Raw genomic sequence first — 16,352 nt, 5'->3', positions numbered from 1 at the left:
AGCTCCTCGTACACGTGAACTGGGGGAATGTGTCGCAGTGAGTCTGGTCTCTTTTTCTTTTTTTTCTTTTTTAAATATATTTTATTGATATTTTACAGAGAGGAAGGGAGAGGGATAGAGAGCTAGAAACATCGATGAGAGAGAAACATCGATCAGCTGCCTCCTGCACACCTCCCACTGAGGATGTGCCCGCAACCAAGGTACATGCCCTTGACCGGAATTGAACCCAGGACCTTTCAGTCCCCAGGCTGATGCTCTATCCACTTAGCCAAACCGGTTTCAGCGAGTCCGGTTTCTTTAAAGGCTTCTTGAAAGAGGATGGTTTTGATAGCATTTGATGTGGGTAGGAAATACTTTCTGAATATATTTCTGACTCTCCCCGTTCTATTTCCTTCCTTCCCACGGGCTTTATCAAATGATTGTTTTGTTGGTAAATTTAGGGTGCAGTTGGGACTTATATGTAGATTATAACCTCCTCTCAAAGGGAGAGAGGATTTATCGTTTCCATTCATTCTCATTAAAATAGAGCATTTGCATCTTAACTTTTACATCTTGTTCCAGGAATTTTAAGCAGTCTGATTGTATGGAAGTGGGTCGTATTAATTGCAAATGGGCTAGACATCTGCTCGCTAACACAGAGCGATTTTTTTTAGCTGTTTTGTTGTTATATATCATCTACCAGAGTGATTAAGTGAGGGCTGGCCGTGATGCTGTTACAAGACTAGGATTCTCAGAGACTCACAATGTAACCATAAAAATGAATTTAAGAGTGAACCTGGAGAGTTCTAGAACAGGGAGCCGTTACCCATCTCAGAGTGGGTAGGTTTTAATCCACAGCGTCCGGGAGCCTTCTCTGATCTTGGAGCCACTAGGGTCCGCTCACAGCGAGCCCAGGTCCAGGCCCCAGCTCTGGGGCGAGGGGAGAGGAGCACCATGGCTGGCTGTTCGCACCGGCAGCTGTGGGGTGGAGTGAGTGACGGGAGGTGTCGGATGGAGACATACCATCGAGGCTGGAGACGGGTGGAACGGGCGAGTTCTCTCCTGATGCTAATGTCGCCGTTTCCGGGGTGGGTTTCCTGCGGCTCTAATTGCTAAGGAGGTCGATGTGCACAGGAGGCACTCGGTGGTTAAACACAGCTCGCAGGCCCCTTTATTGCAGTCCTTTTCAGAGCCTTTACCGTGCCAGCGTGCGCTGTGAATCTTTACGAGGGGGGGTGTGTGTGGTTTCCCCGACCCGGGTGACCAGGGACACCTTTTCCTTCCGTGGAGTACACTGAGGGACACGCTGTCGTGGAGAACTTGCTAAGCACTGATTTTGTAATTGGGAGCTGAGGAGCCAGTTTAACGTGGAGTCCAGCTCCTTGGGGCGCTGCCTAAGCATCGTGCCACTTGGAACTCTGCAGGATCGGGCTGCGTCCAGGTTCAGGTTCCAGGCCACTGGTGCCACTGGCTCCGCTGGGGCAGGAGGGAGGCTGGGGCCTCGGCATGCCTGTACTCGACAGGAGGAAGGTGGCAGGTGACTGAGCAGCAGCGAGCAGGGAGGGAGAAGTCAAACCTGTCTGAGGGAAGTGTCCAGAACAAGTAACGTTTCCTGAAGTGGTTTCCTGGCCTGATCCAGCGCCTGCTGCTGCGTGGGCTCCGTCACTGTTTGCTGAAGGAGGAAATGGCTCGGTGCTCCGAGGCCTTTGCACAAAAGTCCAGTGTTGATACTCCGTCACGTTCTGTTTCCGTTTCATTGTCAAATGCATGTAATCTTTCACACCTGGAATCAAAGGTTACAGCGCCAACTTTTCTGTTCCTGCCAGTGCCAGCTGTCCTCTCTCAGGGACAAGCCCCTGGCACGGCCTTGGCGCAGCCGGTGTGTGGGCATTGTTATTCTGGGCGTGGGACTGGCTGTGAACTGATGGATCCAGGCCGAGACTCCGTCCCTCCTGGGACCTGTGACAGGGAGCTGGCACGGGAGAGAGGTGATGTCTGCTGCCATGGAATTGAGCAAAGCTCGCTGACTCACCAGAGGGGCCAGGCTGCAGTTTGAACCGTGACCTTGACCTCATTCAGGCGTCATGGTAATGGTTCCGTAGCTGTCTTACAGCCCAAATCCTTCCCTGCTGCTCAGCAGGCTCTTCCCAGGCAGTCCCCGCCTTCCGCAGAAGGTGGCTTGTTACCCAGAGCCAGGATCCTTCGCTGCCCTGTGATAGGGGGAAGCCATTTAGAGCACTTAATTCGCGTTGACTGTTTATTGGTGCACACTGCAATTAAGTTAGATTAATGAAAGGTAAATTCCAGTCTTTACGTGAAAACAAATCTCTTGGAAAGGTCCTAATTAGCATGTGTGTTTATTTAGCCTCTCGTGGTTTAATTGCATCTCATCTTGCTATTTACAAACAGGCGTCATTACGGAATAATGAGTGTGAGGAGCATTGCTGCTGCTGCAGATGAGGGACTGGAAGCGGGGGAGGGGCGGGCCGGGAGTCTGCCGGTTTTGAGTTGCTTTTGAATGAAGAAGGCAGGATGAATGGTCCTCCGGGCTGTCTGAGGGGAGGACACGGCGACAGCATGCCAGGGCCAGCTTGCCCTTCGCTGCAAGGAGCTGGGCTGCTTTAACGTTGCTGCAGCGTAACCCGCGAAGGCGCGCGCTCACAGCTGTCTGGCTCCGTGTGTAGGATGCTTTCTGTCAGCCCGCATTGCAGAGCCTCTGCCTTCAAACCCATGAGGGCTCCCTGGAGGCCGGCCAGCCTGCGAGGGGTGGGGCTTCCCTCGGGCAGCTCGGCCCCGATCCCTTCAGCCCCTTAGAAAAGCCCAGTGCAAAGCAAATCGAGAAAGAGGTTCGTGAATGATATCTCAGCGGCATCCCTAATACCTCACTCCAACTGAACATAATGCCGTCGTTCCTGAAGTTACAGAGCAAGTCCATCTTCTTCCGCTGGGTGCTCGGGCCTTTATAGCCTGTGCTCGTTGGTTCAAGGGCGAAGAGCTGAGCTCCCAGTGGGAAGGCGATGAGCAGGCGGAAAAGAGCGCAGGATAGCGATAGTCCTGTCCTCTGTGCGGTTCTCCAGGTCCTGCTGTACGGCACGCGCTTCTCGTTCGCAAGGAGCAGAGTGGAGGGCCGCGGTGGCAAACCCGAGGAGGACGCGCCCTGAGTCCTGGGCGGGAAGCTGGTGGGAACAAGCCTCGGAAACACCAGTGCCTCCGTTTCCCCAGGTTCTGGTTATGGTTGCCAACACTTCTGTGACTGTTCTCTATAAATGCAAATTGCTACCACTCACTGCAGTAACACCGGGAGTCCTCTAGGGATTCCTGGGTGAGCTGAAGTCCAGGTTTCATTGCTTTCAAATCGGGTTGCAGGAATTCACAGTTTTCAGTGCATTTGTTCCAACAAACTAGATCGATTTTAAGGTACCCTAAGCAGAAGCCAGAAAGTTCTTGGTGTTCTGACTACAGCCCGTGTGTAAGGGACCCCGCCGCTGCGTCCTCGAACAGCGGAGGCCTCTCTGTTGTCGCTAACTCGCGCCTAGTCCTTTCCAGCTCACGGAGCTGTGGGGCACGTCTTCCCGTTCATATTAATTGGATTTTAAAGTGACCTTGTCTATGTATTGATTTGAATGAACATTTTCTACATCAAGGTCAAGCTGGAGCGCGTCCGACAGTCGAGATGGTAAAAAGCCAAGCGCTGCCGAACAGCATGGACAGGAGGGCGGGGCTGTGGGGGGCGACTTTGCACAGAGGACGCCCTGAGCCTTTGCAATGGAGGGCGAGTTCTCTCCTGATGCTAATGTCACCGTTTCCGGGGTGGGTTTCCTGCGGCTCTAATTGCTAAGGAGGTCGATGTGCACAGGAAGCTTTCGGTGGTTAAACACAGCTCGGCAGGTCCCTTTATTGCAGTCCTTTTCAGAGCCTTTACCGTGCCAGCGTGCGCTGTGAATCTTTACGAGGAGGGTGTGTGGTTTCCCCGACCTGTCTCATAGGCAGAATCCTTGGGGCAGGTGGTGGGGTAGTGCGGGGACCACCCTCGCCTGAGCTGGGTCTGCCTCCTGCCCCACAGCCCCGAGCCCAGATGCTGTTCCTCTGGTGTGTTCAGGGTGAGGTCTCAGCTCGTCTGAACTCACACCCGCCGCCTTGGGAAAAGTCATCCATAAACTCTGCCGTCTAGCCAGGATCTCATCCGTGAGTCCCGTCTCCAAGCTGCCCACTTACCGTCTCTCCATGTAGGCGTCTCAGCAGAATCCAAACTCAGTAAAGGGAAGTGATCCCCCACCCCCGCCTCTGTTCTTCCCTCTTCTTTTCATCTCCTCTCAGTCAACAGCAAGACCATCTACCTGCTGCTCAAGCCAGACGCCCAGACGTCTGTATGCGGCCTCACAGGCGTGCTCTGACCTTGTCCCGGAGCCCAGGGCAAGTCTGCATTTTGGGGGAGGACCCCAGGAGTCAGGGGAAGCCTGGGTGGCATTGAACATTGTCGCCACATCTAAGAGCACCTCTTAGGAGGAGCACCAGGTGGGAGTGCTCACCTGTCCAGCCACCTCCACCTTTCAGAGCCTGTGATGACGGACAGGTGCCACGCAGCAGGGTGAGGAGGCAGCGCCCCCTCCCCCCGGGGTTCCTCGGGGACACCGGGGTCGAGGGTGCCCTCCATCTCCTCAGTCTCGCATCGCTTTGTCACCTCTTCCAGGAGGAGCCATAGTGGACTCTCCTGAGCCTCTCGAGGCTTCTGCTGACACCTTGAAGATGGGGCACTTGGACAGATGACTTTAATTCTTTACAGCTCTCACGTCACATGATTCTCTGAATCCGTGTAGGCTTTCCGAGTGTCCCATGCTACAGGCACTCATCTAGTCAATAAATGAGTGCTTATTGGGGTCACTCACTCCATCTTTTCTTTCTCGGGAATTAGTATAAATACGTAGGTTCTTGGTGCTGTGGGGTAGCTATGCCTGTCTGCCTCCCCCTCCCTCACCTTCCTAACTGGACCTGGAAAAACAGCACCTACGGAACCGCAGGCCTCTTACGTCCTGGAGAATGACATCTCTGAGTGGCTGTATGGCTGTGAGTGGCTGTGAGTGGATGGTGCTTGTGAGTGGATGGTGGTTGTGAGTGGCTGTGTGGCTGTGAGTGGCTGGTGCTTGTGAGTGGCTGGTGGTTGTGAGTGGCTGTATGGCTGTGAGTGGCTGGTGGTTTGGCTGTGAGTGGCTGGATGGTTATAAGTGGCTGATGGTTGTGAGTGACTGTATGGCTGTGAGTGGCTATATGGCTGTGAGTGGCTGGTGGTGTGAGTGGCTGTATGGCTGTGAGTGGCTGGTGGTGTGAGTGGCTGGTGGTGTGAGTGGCTGTATGGCTGTGAGTGGCTGGTGGTGTAAGTGTCTGGTGGTGTGAGTGGCTGTATGGCTGTGAGTGGCTGTGTGGCTGTGAGTGGCTGGTGGTGTGAGTGGCTGTATGGCTGTGAGTGGCTGGTGGTGTGAGTGGCTGTATGGCTGTGAGTGGCTGGTGGTTGTGAGTGGCTGGTGGTGTGAGTGGCTGTGAGTAGCTGTGAGTGGCTGTATGGTTGGCTTCTCTTTTTTTAACACACTCCTCCCCCCGAAGCCGAGGTCACTGTGCCGCCTTTGTCCGAATGACAGGCGCTGTGCCGGGTCACGCATGTGCTTCTGGTCCTGGGTTCCTGGTGCAACTAAGCTTTCGGTCAGCTTGCCTCCCCTGTGTCCTAGGCACCGGCGCTGCTCCGGTTCACGGCGCCTTTCCCCTGCGCACGCCCCGGAGGGACAGGGTGTCGCTCCCGGCCTGCGGTGTGGATCCAGCGCCAGATTTGCTCCGTTTGTGTTGGAGTGGAGATAAATATTCCTGCTGTTCTCCTCAGCCTCGCTCCGCTCTGCCTTTCCTGCCTGCGACTTGCCTTGCCATAGTGAACTAGGAATTCTCTTAATGGACGACTCCCCGCAGGCAGCGGCTGTGAGACCAGGGAGAGGACCAGCGGTGTCAGCCCAGCGCGCAGCCGGCCCGATGCGGAGCGAGGCAGGGACAGCGTTTCTCTGGGCACCTCCCTGGAGGGTCTGACCTGCCGGCAGCCCCGCTGGCTTCCTTTGAGTCCACAACTTGCCATCGAACACGCGGGGACAGACGGCGGAGGGGTATGGAGGGAGCTCTTTGGAAATGTGCTGCTTAGTATAGAAGAAGGGTTACCGTGGCAACGGCAAGCCTGCTTCATTACCAGATGGCATCAGCTTTATCTGTGGTATCCCAGAGCAGTTGCCAAGAACCCACCTGCACCCCGTCCCTGGGCGTCTTGCCTGTGACCAGGGCCGGCGCTGGCTAGCTTGCAGGTGGCGTCCATTGGCCTGTGTGTGACGCACTGCCATTTCCTTCTCCCAAACTCACCGTCATTACACCCTGGTGCATGCCGATACGGTAACCAACACAGTCAGACCCACGGGAGTCTGCGGCAGGTAGAGGGGCGTGCGCGCTGGAGAGGGCGCCTCAGCCCACTGTGCTCGCGGGGAAACGGAGGCTGGCGGCTGTTTGTTCAGTTGTGCGCCACGCCCGTAGCCGCGTCTCCTGTATCATCTCACTGAACCCTCCAGCAGGCCCCATGCGTTCCCACCCGAGTACAGGCACCAGGTTGTCTGACTTGCCCTGTGTCACACCAGCCGAAGTGGCAGATGAAGGACTGCAGCCCCGTGCCCTTGACCGTTGGGCGTCATGGTCACACCTCGGGGCCCAGCACTGCTGCAGCCACGCTCTGCAGCATCCCTTGGCCGCAGGTGTGGGCAGAAAGGCAAACAGCGTCAGGGCAGGTTCGCTCCAGCTTTGAGGTCAACTGGCTTCCAGTCACCTCGCCTCTGTGAAGTGCTGGCGGGTGTGGGCAGGGCCACCAGGGGGCATCCTCCGTGCAGGCCCTGTGCACACCCTCACCAGCGAGCGCATCGCCTCGTGGACGCCTGGCGGCCACTCTGCAACAGAGCTGTCCTCACCTCTACTCGTCAGGAGGAAAGCGATGTTTGGAGACACCGACTCCAGAGCCTCAAACTGCCAGGCTTGAAAATTGGGTGCAGAGCTGCATTATTGACCGTGTTAACCATTCAGGCGCCCTAGTTCTATGCATTTTCACCTGGGTGAGCGCCAGGTCCTCCCCGGCCCGGTAACACCTGAGAACTGACATGCCGTGGGGCTCAGTGGGGCCGAACCAAAGCACACTTGTGCCCTGGCCGTCCGCAACCTGCGCAGCCCAGCCTGGGCACAGCGTGGCGGTGCGCCGTGCACAGATGAATCCAGGACCAGAAAGAGGCGTGAAGGAGCTATGCACCCTGATGCAGGTTCATGCAATTAAAAGCAAAAATTGGGCCCATCAGAGCCATTTGCAGCTCTTGCCCGGTTGTGGTCTTGCAGTCCGTTACCCAGGACGAGAACCAGGGCTGCGGAAGACAGGGCCTCGGCAGGGGGTGAGAGGCAGCCTGGAGCGGCAGGCGCCCCACGTCAGGAGGCACCAGGGGCCAGGTCGTGAGGGACTCCACGTCGAGCAGGTGCCCCCCGCCGCAGACGGGGCAGCTTGAGCCTCAACACGAATAATAATCGCACGAGACAAAATCCCAGCAGCTAGTTTAGTCTGAGAGCGTAGGATAATGCGGCGAGGCAAACGAACCTGTCCGCAGTGGGAGAAAGCTAGTGAGCCGAGGCACTGTTTTATTTATTTATTTATTTATTTATTTATTTATTTATTTTTAATATATTTTATTGATTTTTTACAGAGAGGAAGGGAGAGGGATAGAGAGCTAGAAACATCGATGAGAGAGAAACATCAATCAGCTGCCTCCTGCACACTCCCCTCTGGGGATGTGCTCGCAACCAAGGTACATGCCCTTGACCGGAATCGAACCCGGGACCCTTGAGTCCACAGGCCCACGCTCTAGCCACTGAGCCAAACCGGTTTCGGCCCGAGGCACTGTTTTAACAACTGGAAAGGAACGAGAAAGAATTGAGCCTTTACCCTGCTTTTCCTGTATAGTGAGCCCTGCCGCTCCGTAGCCAAACGGGAGGGATGGGAAGCTTTCGTATAGAGTGTTCCTGCTAGTGAAGGAAAACGGAGGTCACACGGAGTCCGCCGTGTGGAACCTGCTGGGTCAGTGCTGGGTCAGCGGGTCCCCACTGAGACCCAATCTCGCACGCCTCCTGTGGGTGGAGTGGAACATGCCTGGGAAGCAGTCTAGAAGACACACACAAAATCAGGCTTGAATGCCATCTAATCACCAATTTACGGGAAGTGCAGAGTGAGAGGAACACGTCAAGCACACCACCGGGAGGCCGTCAGCAGAATCCAGGCTGTGGGAAACGGGCGGGAAATGACCCGGTTTCGTCAGCAAATGGAGTGGAGGGGGGTAGAGAGAGGATGCCTTTCGTGCAGGAGACGGTTAGGAGACGGTCGGCAGTCACAGCGTGGCCATGTTCAGGTCCAGGGACCAGCGACCTCTCACGAATGTGGCTGTGGAGATGAGCGCTGAGCGTGGGTAACAGTGAAATTTCTGGTTTTGTAGATGTGGGGTGACGTCACGGTGATGCTTTGCTGTTTGAGAGCCTGTATCTTTTGGAGATGCAGACTGAAATATTTACACATGGAAACTATCCTCTGCTATTGTTTCAAAATCATACAGAAAGGGTAACCAACTAACTAAACAAGCAAACATGCAGAAAGGGGAAGTAGGTGGGGAAGGGGGGAGATTTGCCAAGAGTTGTAATTGTTGACGTTGGGATGGGTCCCTGGAGTTCCTTACGCCATTTCGTTCCTTTGTATGTTATTTTAAACCTTCTGTAATAAAAGACTTAAAGAAGTAATTACGTTGGTGCTCCCAGGAGGGGTGATTTGGGTATTTTACTTTAATAGCACCTGTTGTGGCGAGAGCAAACCGAAATGGGTGTGTCCGTGCCTTTCTGGTTGGCACGGCCCTGTGCTGGGCACTTGGGCAGATTGTACCAAAAACCTTAAACTATTTACATGATTTGCCTCAATAATTACATTTCCGCAAATCTGTCCTCAAGAACTGATCCCAAATGTCTTGAAAGCTTTGTGAACGAAAGTGTGTGCAGCCATATTTATCTGAGGGGTAACTGGAAGCAGCTCATGTCCAACAGAGTGGCTGCAGGGGCCACAGTGTAGCCAGCGAAGAGGCAGGCCGCGTGCAATGCCGCCTCCGCAGACGGCACCGCGACGGAGCGATGCTCATGTCGTAATTACCTTCGAAATACCCAAGTTCGCTCTTCAGAACAAAGAAGTTAAAAGTAACATTTCTAGTACCTGTACGTGTCCTTTTTCCTGAATTCCGTCTCAAGAAACTGGAGAAATTACCAAGGCAGTGTATCAGGTAGTTGAAGTCAGCTAGACTCGGGGTGTCTTTACGGAAACAGCATCTCGGTTTCTGGGCATCGCAGGAGAGTTCAAATGTGCTGAAAGCAGTGGCCCTGCAGGAGGAGGTGGGGGCTCTTCATTTCAGTGCTGAGAGTTACAAAGTTAAAACTCGGTGCCTCCCTCCTCCCCTTCCCCTTCTCCCCGCTCCCTGCCAATGAGCTGCACGTGACCTGCGGACAGAGCGTGTGACCTGGGGACAGAGCATGACCTGGGGACAGAGCGTGACCTGGGGACAGAGCGTGACCTGCGGACAGAGCGTGTGACCTGGGGACAGAGCGTGACCTGCGGACAGAGCGTGTGACCTGGGGACAGAGCGTGACCTGGGGACAGAGCGGCTGCTCCTGCCTCTGGTTTATTGGCATCTTAGCTAGTGGTGTCCAGTGGTGTGAGAAGTGACCCTGTAAATGTTGCGGGCTGTAGCAGTAACGAGAAGACTATACGCTTAATAAGGTGTTTTTGGTAACTTTCTCTGAAATGTAAATAAGTGTATCACCTTTTTCTTGCCGGGTTCATATTCTGTGCCATTTTGGGCGAGAACGGAGACACCCCCTCAGAACTGAAAGCTATGGAAGGAACAGGGTATCGGGGACGTTCAGGGAAGAGGAAGGCTCTTATTGCGGACAGGCAGTTGGACAACCGCTAGGACTGGGGAGGAAGGAAAGGGGGGTCAGCACCCCGAGAACCAACTGCACGCTGGAGCCACAGGGGGTCCGCTGCTTCGGGGGAGGCTCTTGTCCTCACTCAGACCAACGGGGACCTTTGGCCAATTCTGTGGGGTCGGCCTCCTCGGAACTCGCTCCAGGGTCTCATCCAGGTGTCAGACGAGTTACGGGAGCCCCAGGAAAGGGAGGCGCCGTTTCCGTTCTGAGTGCCGGGGCTCCAGCGGGCACAGCGGGCACTCTTCCCTGGCATGTGTGACACTGCACTGTTTTTGTATATTTTAATCCATATACTTCCTGAAAGTTCTAAAAGAGAAAGAGCACTTAAATGTATTTCCAGGATTCTGTTCCTTTTTGGAGATAAAATTCAGCCACTTTCCACTTACGGTCAGAATTTATTTGGTATTGCCGTCCACTCTGACCAGCCACTGGAAACAGATTGCCCCAGGGGTACTCCCTGGACTCCGGGGGTGCACGGGCTACGATGGCCCTGAGAACCCGGCTCGCTGACTCCTGGAGCGCCCGAGTCAGGGCCAGCCTGGGAGGAAGCCCATCTCGGGGCAGAGAAAACGAGGGGGTGTCACCTTACCTGGCAGATAGCAAGCACATGGGGCGCGTCCTGACAGGTGTGAGCCAGTTAGAAATCACTCAGCGTGGTGAGATGGGCCCGCACCATCTTCAGGTGGTGAAGGAAGAGCTTGTGTGGCTGCGAGTTTGTTATTCAATGCTTTGGGATGCTAGCACAGGGACAGCCAGCACGCCCTCCCGCGTGGCCCCCCTCGTGGCCCCCGGTGCACCTGACACAGGAGGGCGAGCCCAGCGTCGTCTTCTCATCATCTTGCCCAGCTTTGTGTGATTTGCATGTTCATGCGTGGTGTTCATGTTTGCACACGTGTTTTGGCAGGTGACCTTGGGAAAGGTGCTGAAAGTGATTGTCGTCATGCGGAGCCTGTTCATTGACCGAACGATCGTGAAGGGCTACAGCGAGAACGTCTACACGGACGACGGCAAGGTAGGCGGGGCAGCCCCTGGCTGTCTGTTCTTGTCCGTGTCCCGGGGCAAATGTGGCGGGGCCCCGGGTGAGCGGCTTAAACACACGGGGAGGCCGAGGTGATCGGCGACATGGCCGCGTCCACGTGAGGATGAGCGCGCACCGCACACGCTCTCCCGTGCGTCTCCGCAGGCTCTTTCCCTCTCAGCCGATGCCCTCAGTTGAATTTCTAATTTATCGCCTTAGACCCCAGGTGCCTCATTAAATGTGTCTTCTGAGGAAATGGATTTTTTCCTTTTTCTTTCTTTTTTTTTTTTTTTTTGCCCAGTCACGCAGCACATCAATAGCCCGTGGCTCGGCGTCTCGCTTTTCCTGAGCCATGGGGGAAATTCGAGTTTGACATACAAGCTGCCGCCCATCTTTCCGTGAAGCTAACAAGGAGCGCAGGAAGCAGCTTGTCCTCAGCAGCTCCACTGAGCGATGCACCCGACCTAGGGCAGGTTCTTCCGTGGGTGACTTGCTCCATGGAAAGATCACCCCCGTGAGCCCCTAATTTCCCGTCACCGCACTGTCCATATGGCTCTGGGCGAGCGTCAGAGACACTGATGGGCGCTGACAGCCTGCATTGTGTTTGCTCCCAGAGCGGAACGGGCGCTCCTGCCGAGACGCCACCCAGACGCCCCCTGGGCCCCCAGCACCTGTCCCGTCTGCCCTCAGGGCTGTCCTTCTCTCCACGAACCCCATGTAAACCTAAGTGTGTTCGCTCTAGCACTCACACCCAACAGCCGCGTTATGATGAGGAGAGAAGGTTCTTCAAAAAAAGAGGTGACAGCCCTCGGCGGGGCTCAGTGGTTAGAGCATCGCCCGCTGACTGAAGGGTCCCCGGTTTGGTTCCATTCAAGGGCCCGTACCTCAGTTGCAGGCTCGATTCTCTGCCCTGGTCGAGGGGGCGTGCAGAAGGCAACCAATCGATGTGTCTCTCTCACATGTATGTTTCTCTGTGTCTCTTCCTCTTCCTTCCTTCCTCTCTAAAAAATCAAGGGGAAAAGGATCTTCTGGTAAGGATTAGCACACAAAAAAGGGGGTGACTGCGTGAGCCGCTACCCCCCGCGCCTCCACCCTGCACGCCCAGGCTCCGGCCTCTCCTTGCCCGTGCCTTGGCCTCCATCCCCCCGGAGGTCCCACATGGCGCCCACACCGGTCACTCCTGGACTGGTTTGTGTCACCCCTCTTCTCTCCGCATGGACTCAAGCTTAGCCTGCCCCAAGCTCAGCTCATCATCCCCCCTAAACTCAGACCTGTCCGCGGCTCCTTCACTTGGTCAGTGGTGCCACTGCCGAAGTGCTCAGTCCCCCCTCCCCGAATCCAGCTTGTCAGCGGGCTCTGGGGTCCTCCTCACCTGTCCCTCCAGCGGCCCCTCCTGTCCTGCACTACTTTCCGGCTCGTCTCTCAGCCGAGTCCCCGCGCCAGCCGCTCACGTCTGCTCTCCAGGTCCTTCCCCAGTCTGCCCTTCCCGTGGCTCCCACGGCTGTCTTCCCAAAGTGCGACTGCTTCTCGCCATCTTCCCACCCCCCAGAGCAGCCACCCCCACCCCCCAGAGCAGGAAAGGGGGCGTTAAATGCTGGGCACCGAGCAGCCCGCGGTCAGGAAGGGGAGAGGGTTCGGCGGGTCTCACTGCAGAAGCTCGCAGAGACGGCTGCTCTGTGCTCGTCTCCCGAGAGGGGTGCACAGTGTGCGGGTTTCCTACCTCGTTTGACCGCCAGGTGCTTTTCTCCCCTTATTCTCAGAGCACACGTGACTCCGGCAGTTTGCAGAAACTCTGGCTGTGGAGTAAAATCTCAGCTCCTTAGCCAGGCATCTAGCGAGCTGGCCCGTCTTCCTCCTGACCTTGTCTTCCTCTCCAGCCTTTGTGTAATGTGGCTGTCTCTCACTGGCACCCTCTGTGCCCTTAGCCCGGTGCCATGCCCTCCCCGTCCACCTGATAAACTTCCCCTCTTCCTGGTGCCTGGCCCAGTGCCCTCTCCTTCCCGCTCCGTCCTGTTTTCCAGGGGCCTCTCCCAAGCACAGCTGTGGCGACGGCAGCCTGGGTTTGCCTCGCTCACGGCGCCGTGCCATCACGCATCCACCCACAGCGTTTGAACTGCCTTTTGCTCTAACTAGAATTAGTGCATCGTGGTTATTTCTTCCCACATCTGTCTTGCAGGTAGTGAAAATACTAACAGTGTCCGTATGTTAGTCTGGTAGGCACTGTGCTGAAGCAAGCTCTGCCTAGAGGGGTTACTGAGTCCTAGACCCATTTTCCAGATGAGGAGACTGAGACCTGCGGTCACACTGAGCCAGAGCTCACACCTCCCCCTGTCCGTGGCTCCTGAGGACACAAGCTGTCCTTGATTGTCCCAAGGATAGACCTCAGGGCCTGGAGCACAGCCCAATGACATGGGGGGGGGTGCGCGATGAGAAAGCCCACTTGGAGTGTGAACGTGCTTTGCCTGGAGTGAAAAAGGGAGCGTGAACTGTTAGAGGTGGGAACTAAAGGAAGCAGCAGGGAGTGGAGTGTGAGTCAGAGAATAAAGGACACGCACAGTCGCACGCGTGGGTTTTCCTAACGAGTGGTTGGCGGGGGCTCTCCGTTCACCAGAGAGAATGTGTGTCCGGAAACAGCCCTGGGCAAACTACGGCCCGCGGGCCGGATCCGGCTGTTCTATCCGGTTCTCTGGCTCTCCCCTCCGCTCCTTTACTTTGAATTTATATTAGTTCACACAAACACTCCATCCATGCTTTTGTTCCAGCCCTCCGGTCCAGTTTAAGAACCCATTGTGGCCCTCGAGTCAAAAAGTTTGCCCACCCCTGGTCCGGAAACCTGCATCGTACCAGGCTCCATATCACCACGGCGATACAGGGGGCTCTGTTCCCTTTACAGCCGCAGGCAGTGGCCCTCACACTGGGACTAGCAGACTGAAGGGCCCAGTTCGCTGTTACTTTAAAGCAGGCGTCCTCAAACTACAGCCCGCGGGCCACATGTGGCCGGCCGAGGACATTTATCCGGCCCACCGGGTGCCGCTGCCTGTCCTGCTTAAGCAGCTGACTCGTCCCGGGCCCGCAGTGCGCATAGGAATTTGTTCATAGTTGTTTTTTTTAAACTATAGTCCGGCCCTCCAACGGTCTGAGGGATAGTGAATTGGCCCCCTGTTTAAAACGTTTGAGGATCCCTGCTTTAAAGGTACATCAACTGCATTCGGCAGAGCAGTTCTCAAATGACTGCTCCGCCCAGAATCGAATCCCGGCCAATCTTATGAGCCCCTTTTTTCAGAGCACTTCACAAACACTAAAAATAAAACCATGCAGCCACTGTCAGTGTTCTGCTTCGAGGACTGATGTGGTATCCACGAACGTAAGTATCTCACTCACAGCTAAGCATGCCTGCGATCCACGGCTGAGAAGTCTGGTTTGTCCCAAGTAAAACGTAGCGTTTGGAAGGAGCCATTGGCGCTCGCCGTGGGGTCAGTGAAACAGTCCTTGCACATCGCTGGTCCCAGACGCAGCCGCCTCTGCTGACGGGGCTGGGCGGCCCCGGCCGTGTTTGCTGCGGTCTCAGAGCGCAGCCGCGGCCTGTGGGTGGGGCTGGGGAGCCTCTGTGGGGATGAACTGTGTGTCCTCCAAACCCAGCGCAGCCAGCACATTCTGCAGGGTTCCCGGATCCCCCTGCGTGTCCCCTGCAGCAGGAGTGGCCCAGCCCCACCACTGCCCACGCCCGCCGCTTTCCCCTTCCCAGTGCCACCGGGCTGTCACTTCGCAGTAACACCACCTCCACTGGCCCAGTCACCCTGTCCCCTCACCTGCGGTGCACACTTTGGATACCAAGCACCGTGGCTAATTCCTCCAGTAAAATAGGAAAAGGCTCTCAGACTCACTGGCCTAGAGCTCAGTGTCATCCGGGAGGCGCCCGCAGCCTGACTCAGCAAGCCCAGGCGCTGTCCTCGTTTCACACCCGTCACACTTACCTGGGAAGTGCAAGTGTCTCGGGTGAATTGATCTCATTAGGGGATTTAGGTTATGTTCACGCTACAGCTTCATTAATTACCCCACATCCATTTGTTTAAGGCTGCTTTTAGCCTCCTAGTGAAGAGAGGGAAAGTGGGGTATCAAAGGGAGCCTTCAAAGACAGCCCGCGCCGTCCCCAGGGTGATGCTGATCCCTGCCTTCTCCCACTTCAAAGTGGGACGTGTGTGTGCGTTTGGGCCGGGAAAGCTGAGTCTGATTCCTCTAATAAGAGTTGGCATGAGCCCCGTTTGATATTAGATGCAGGGAACATTTTGATTTGTTAGAGCCTTTGAAACTGTTCAGACGACCTTCAGAACAGGGGCCTCTTGTTACTGGTGGGGGAAGGGCACCGCTGGGGCAGGCACTGCCGGGCGGGGACGGATCCGTGCAGAGGAGGCCCTGCAACGGTGCTCGGTGCTCGCTGCTCGCTGCAGCTTTAGTAACAGATGCGCGCCCTGATGGGAAGTGAGAAGTTCACAAATAGTAGACCTGTCGCTGCGTCCCGGTGAGGCGGGGTCCCTCTTTCACTCCCCAGGGCGGGGGGCGGGCATACAGAGACCACCAAAGGGAGGTTCGCGGTTTCGGAACCTTGGCTAACCACGGAGAAACCCATCCCCACTGCTGGTCTGTGGCCCCACCCCTACTGACGCCCACCTCTTGACCTCGCAAGATGAAGCTGCTGGTAAAATAAAAGCTTTAAAAGCTGAAGTCCCGAAGGCTTGCAGGTTTTATTTGGAAGTGTCAGTTTTAGGTAATTTTTAGTTCTCTGCACTATTTTTTGAAATGAAGAATTGATAACTTCCTGGTAAGCTGCCAAAATCGCCCGTGGCTGCTCAGTGGGTTGTGGTGCTGACGACGGTCCCATCTGCGGTCCTGAAGCCGGTCTGTCAGGTTGCACTTGGCAAGGGCGCTCGCTGAAGGCCTGGGACAGCGTGGGGTTCTGAGCCGCCCCCATCTGAATTCCATTGCAGGGCCATCTTCCTGCCCGGGGAGGAGCTGGGCCTCTGGAGACAGGCCCGGTTTCTGATCCTCCATCGCACCGCAGCTCGGTGATGTGGAGCAAGTGGCTCAACTCCCTGCGCCTCAGTGTCTTATGTTACCATCCCTGTGCAAGGCTGGGAGGGTGCCCTGCGGCTGAGTGTGGAGCTGTCAGTAAGAGGCACCTGCCACAGGCGGTGGCGGAGGTCATTGGCGGTGGCGGAGGTGATTGGCGGTGGCGGAGGTCATGTGGCAGTGGCAGAGGTCATGTGGCGGTGGCGGAGGTGATTGGCGGTGG

At 56.0% G+C, this 16,352-nt stretch overlaps 1 protein-coding gene and 1 long non-coding RNA gene across 4 annotated transcripts in view; one reads left to right on the top strand and one right to left on the bottom strand.

The window, feature by feature from the left end:
• Nucleotides 1-16,352, top strand: part of MED27 (mediator complex subunit 27) — a 186,784-nt gene that overhangs the window by 117,076 nt on the left and 53,356 nt on the right. For all 3 annotated transcript variants that reach the window (XM_080669789.1, XM_080669787.1, XM_080669788.1), the window contains exon 5: nt 10,949-11,056. In XM_080669789.1, coding sequence (XP_080525915.1) covers nt 10,949-11,056 — 108 coding nt within the window. The remainder of the gene's footprint in view (nt 1-10,948; nt 11,057-16,352) is intronic.
• LOC308249082 lies at nt 8,208-15,467 on the bottom strand. Its single transcript, XR_013960673.1, has 7 exons — nt 15,235-15,467; nt 14,444-15,151; nt 12,435-12,858; nt 11,947-12,063; nt 10,634-11,526; nt 9,275-9,438; nt 8,208-8,479 (listed from the first exon to the last, which is right to left on the bottom strand). It is a non-coding gene; the product is annotated as an uncharacterized lncRNA (long non-coding RNA).

Source organism: Plecotus auritus, assembly GCF_963455305.1.
Source record: "Plecotus auritus genome assembly, chromosome: 5".
NCBI classification, from domain to species: Eukaryota; Metazoa; Chordata; class Mammalia; order Chiroptera; family Vespertilionidae; genus Plecotus; species Plecotus auritus.
Note: the sequence above shows the minus strand (reverse complement) of the source record. Positions and strands in the feature narration are given on the sequence as shown.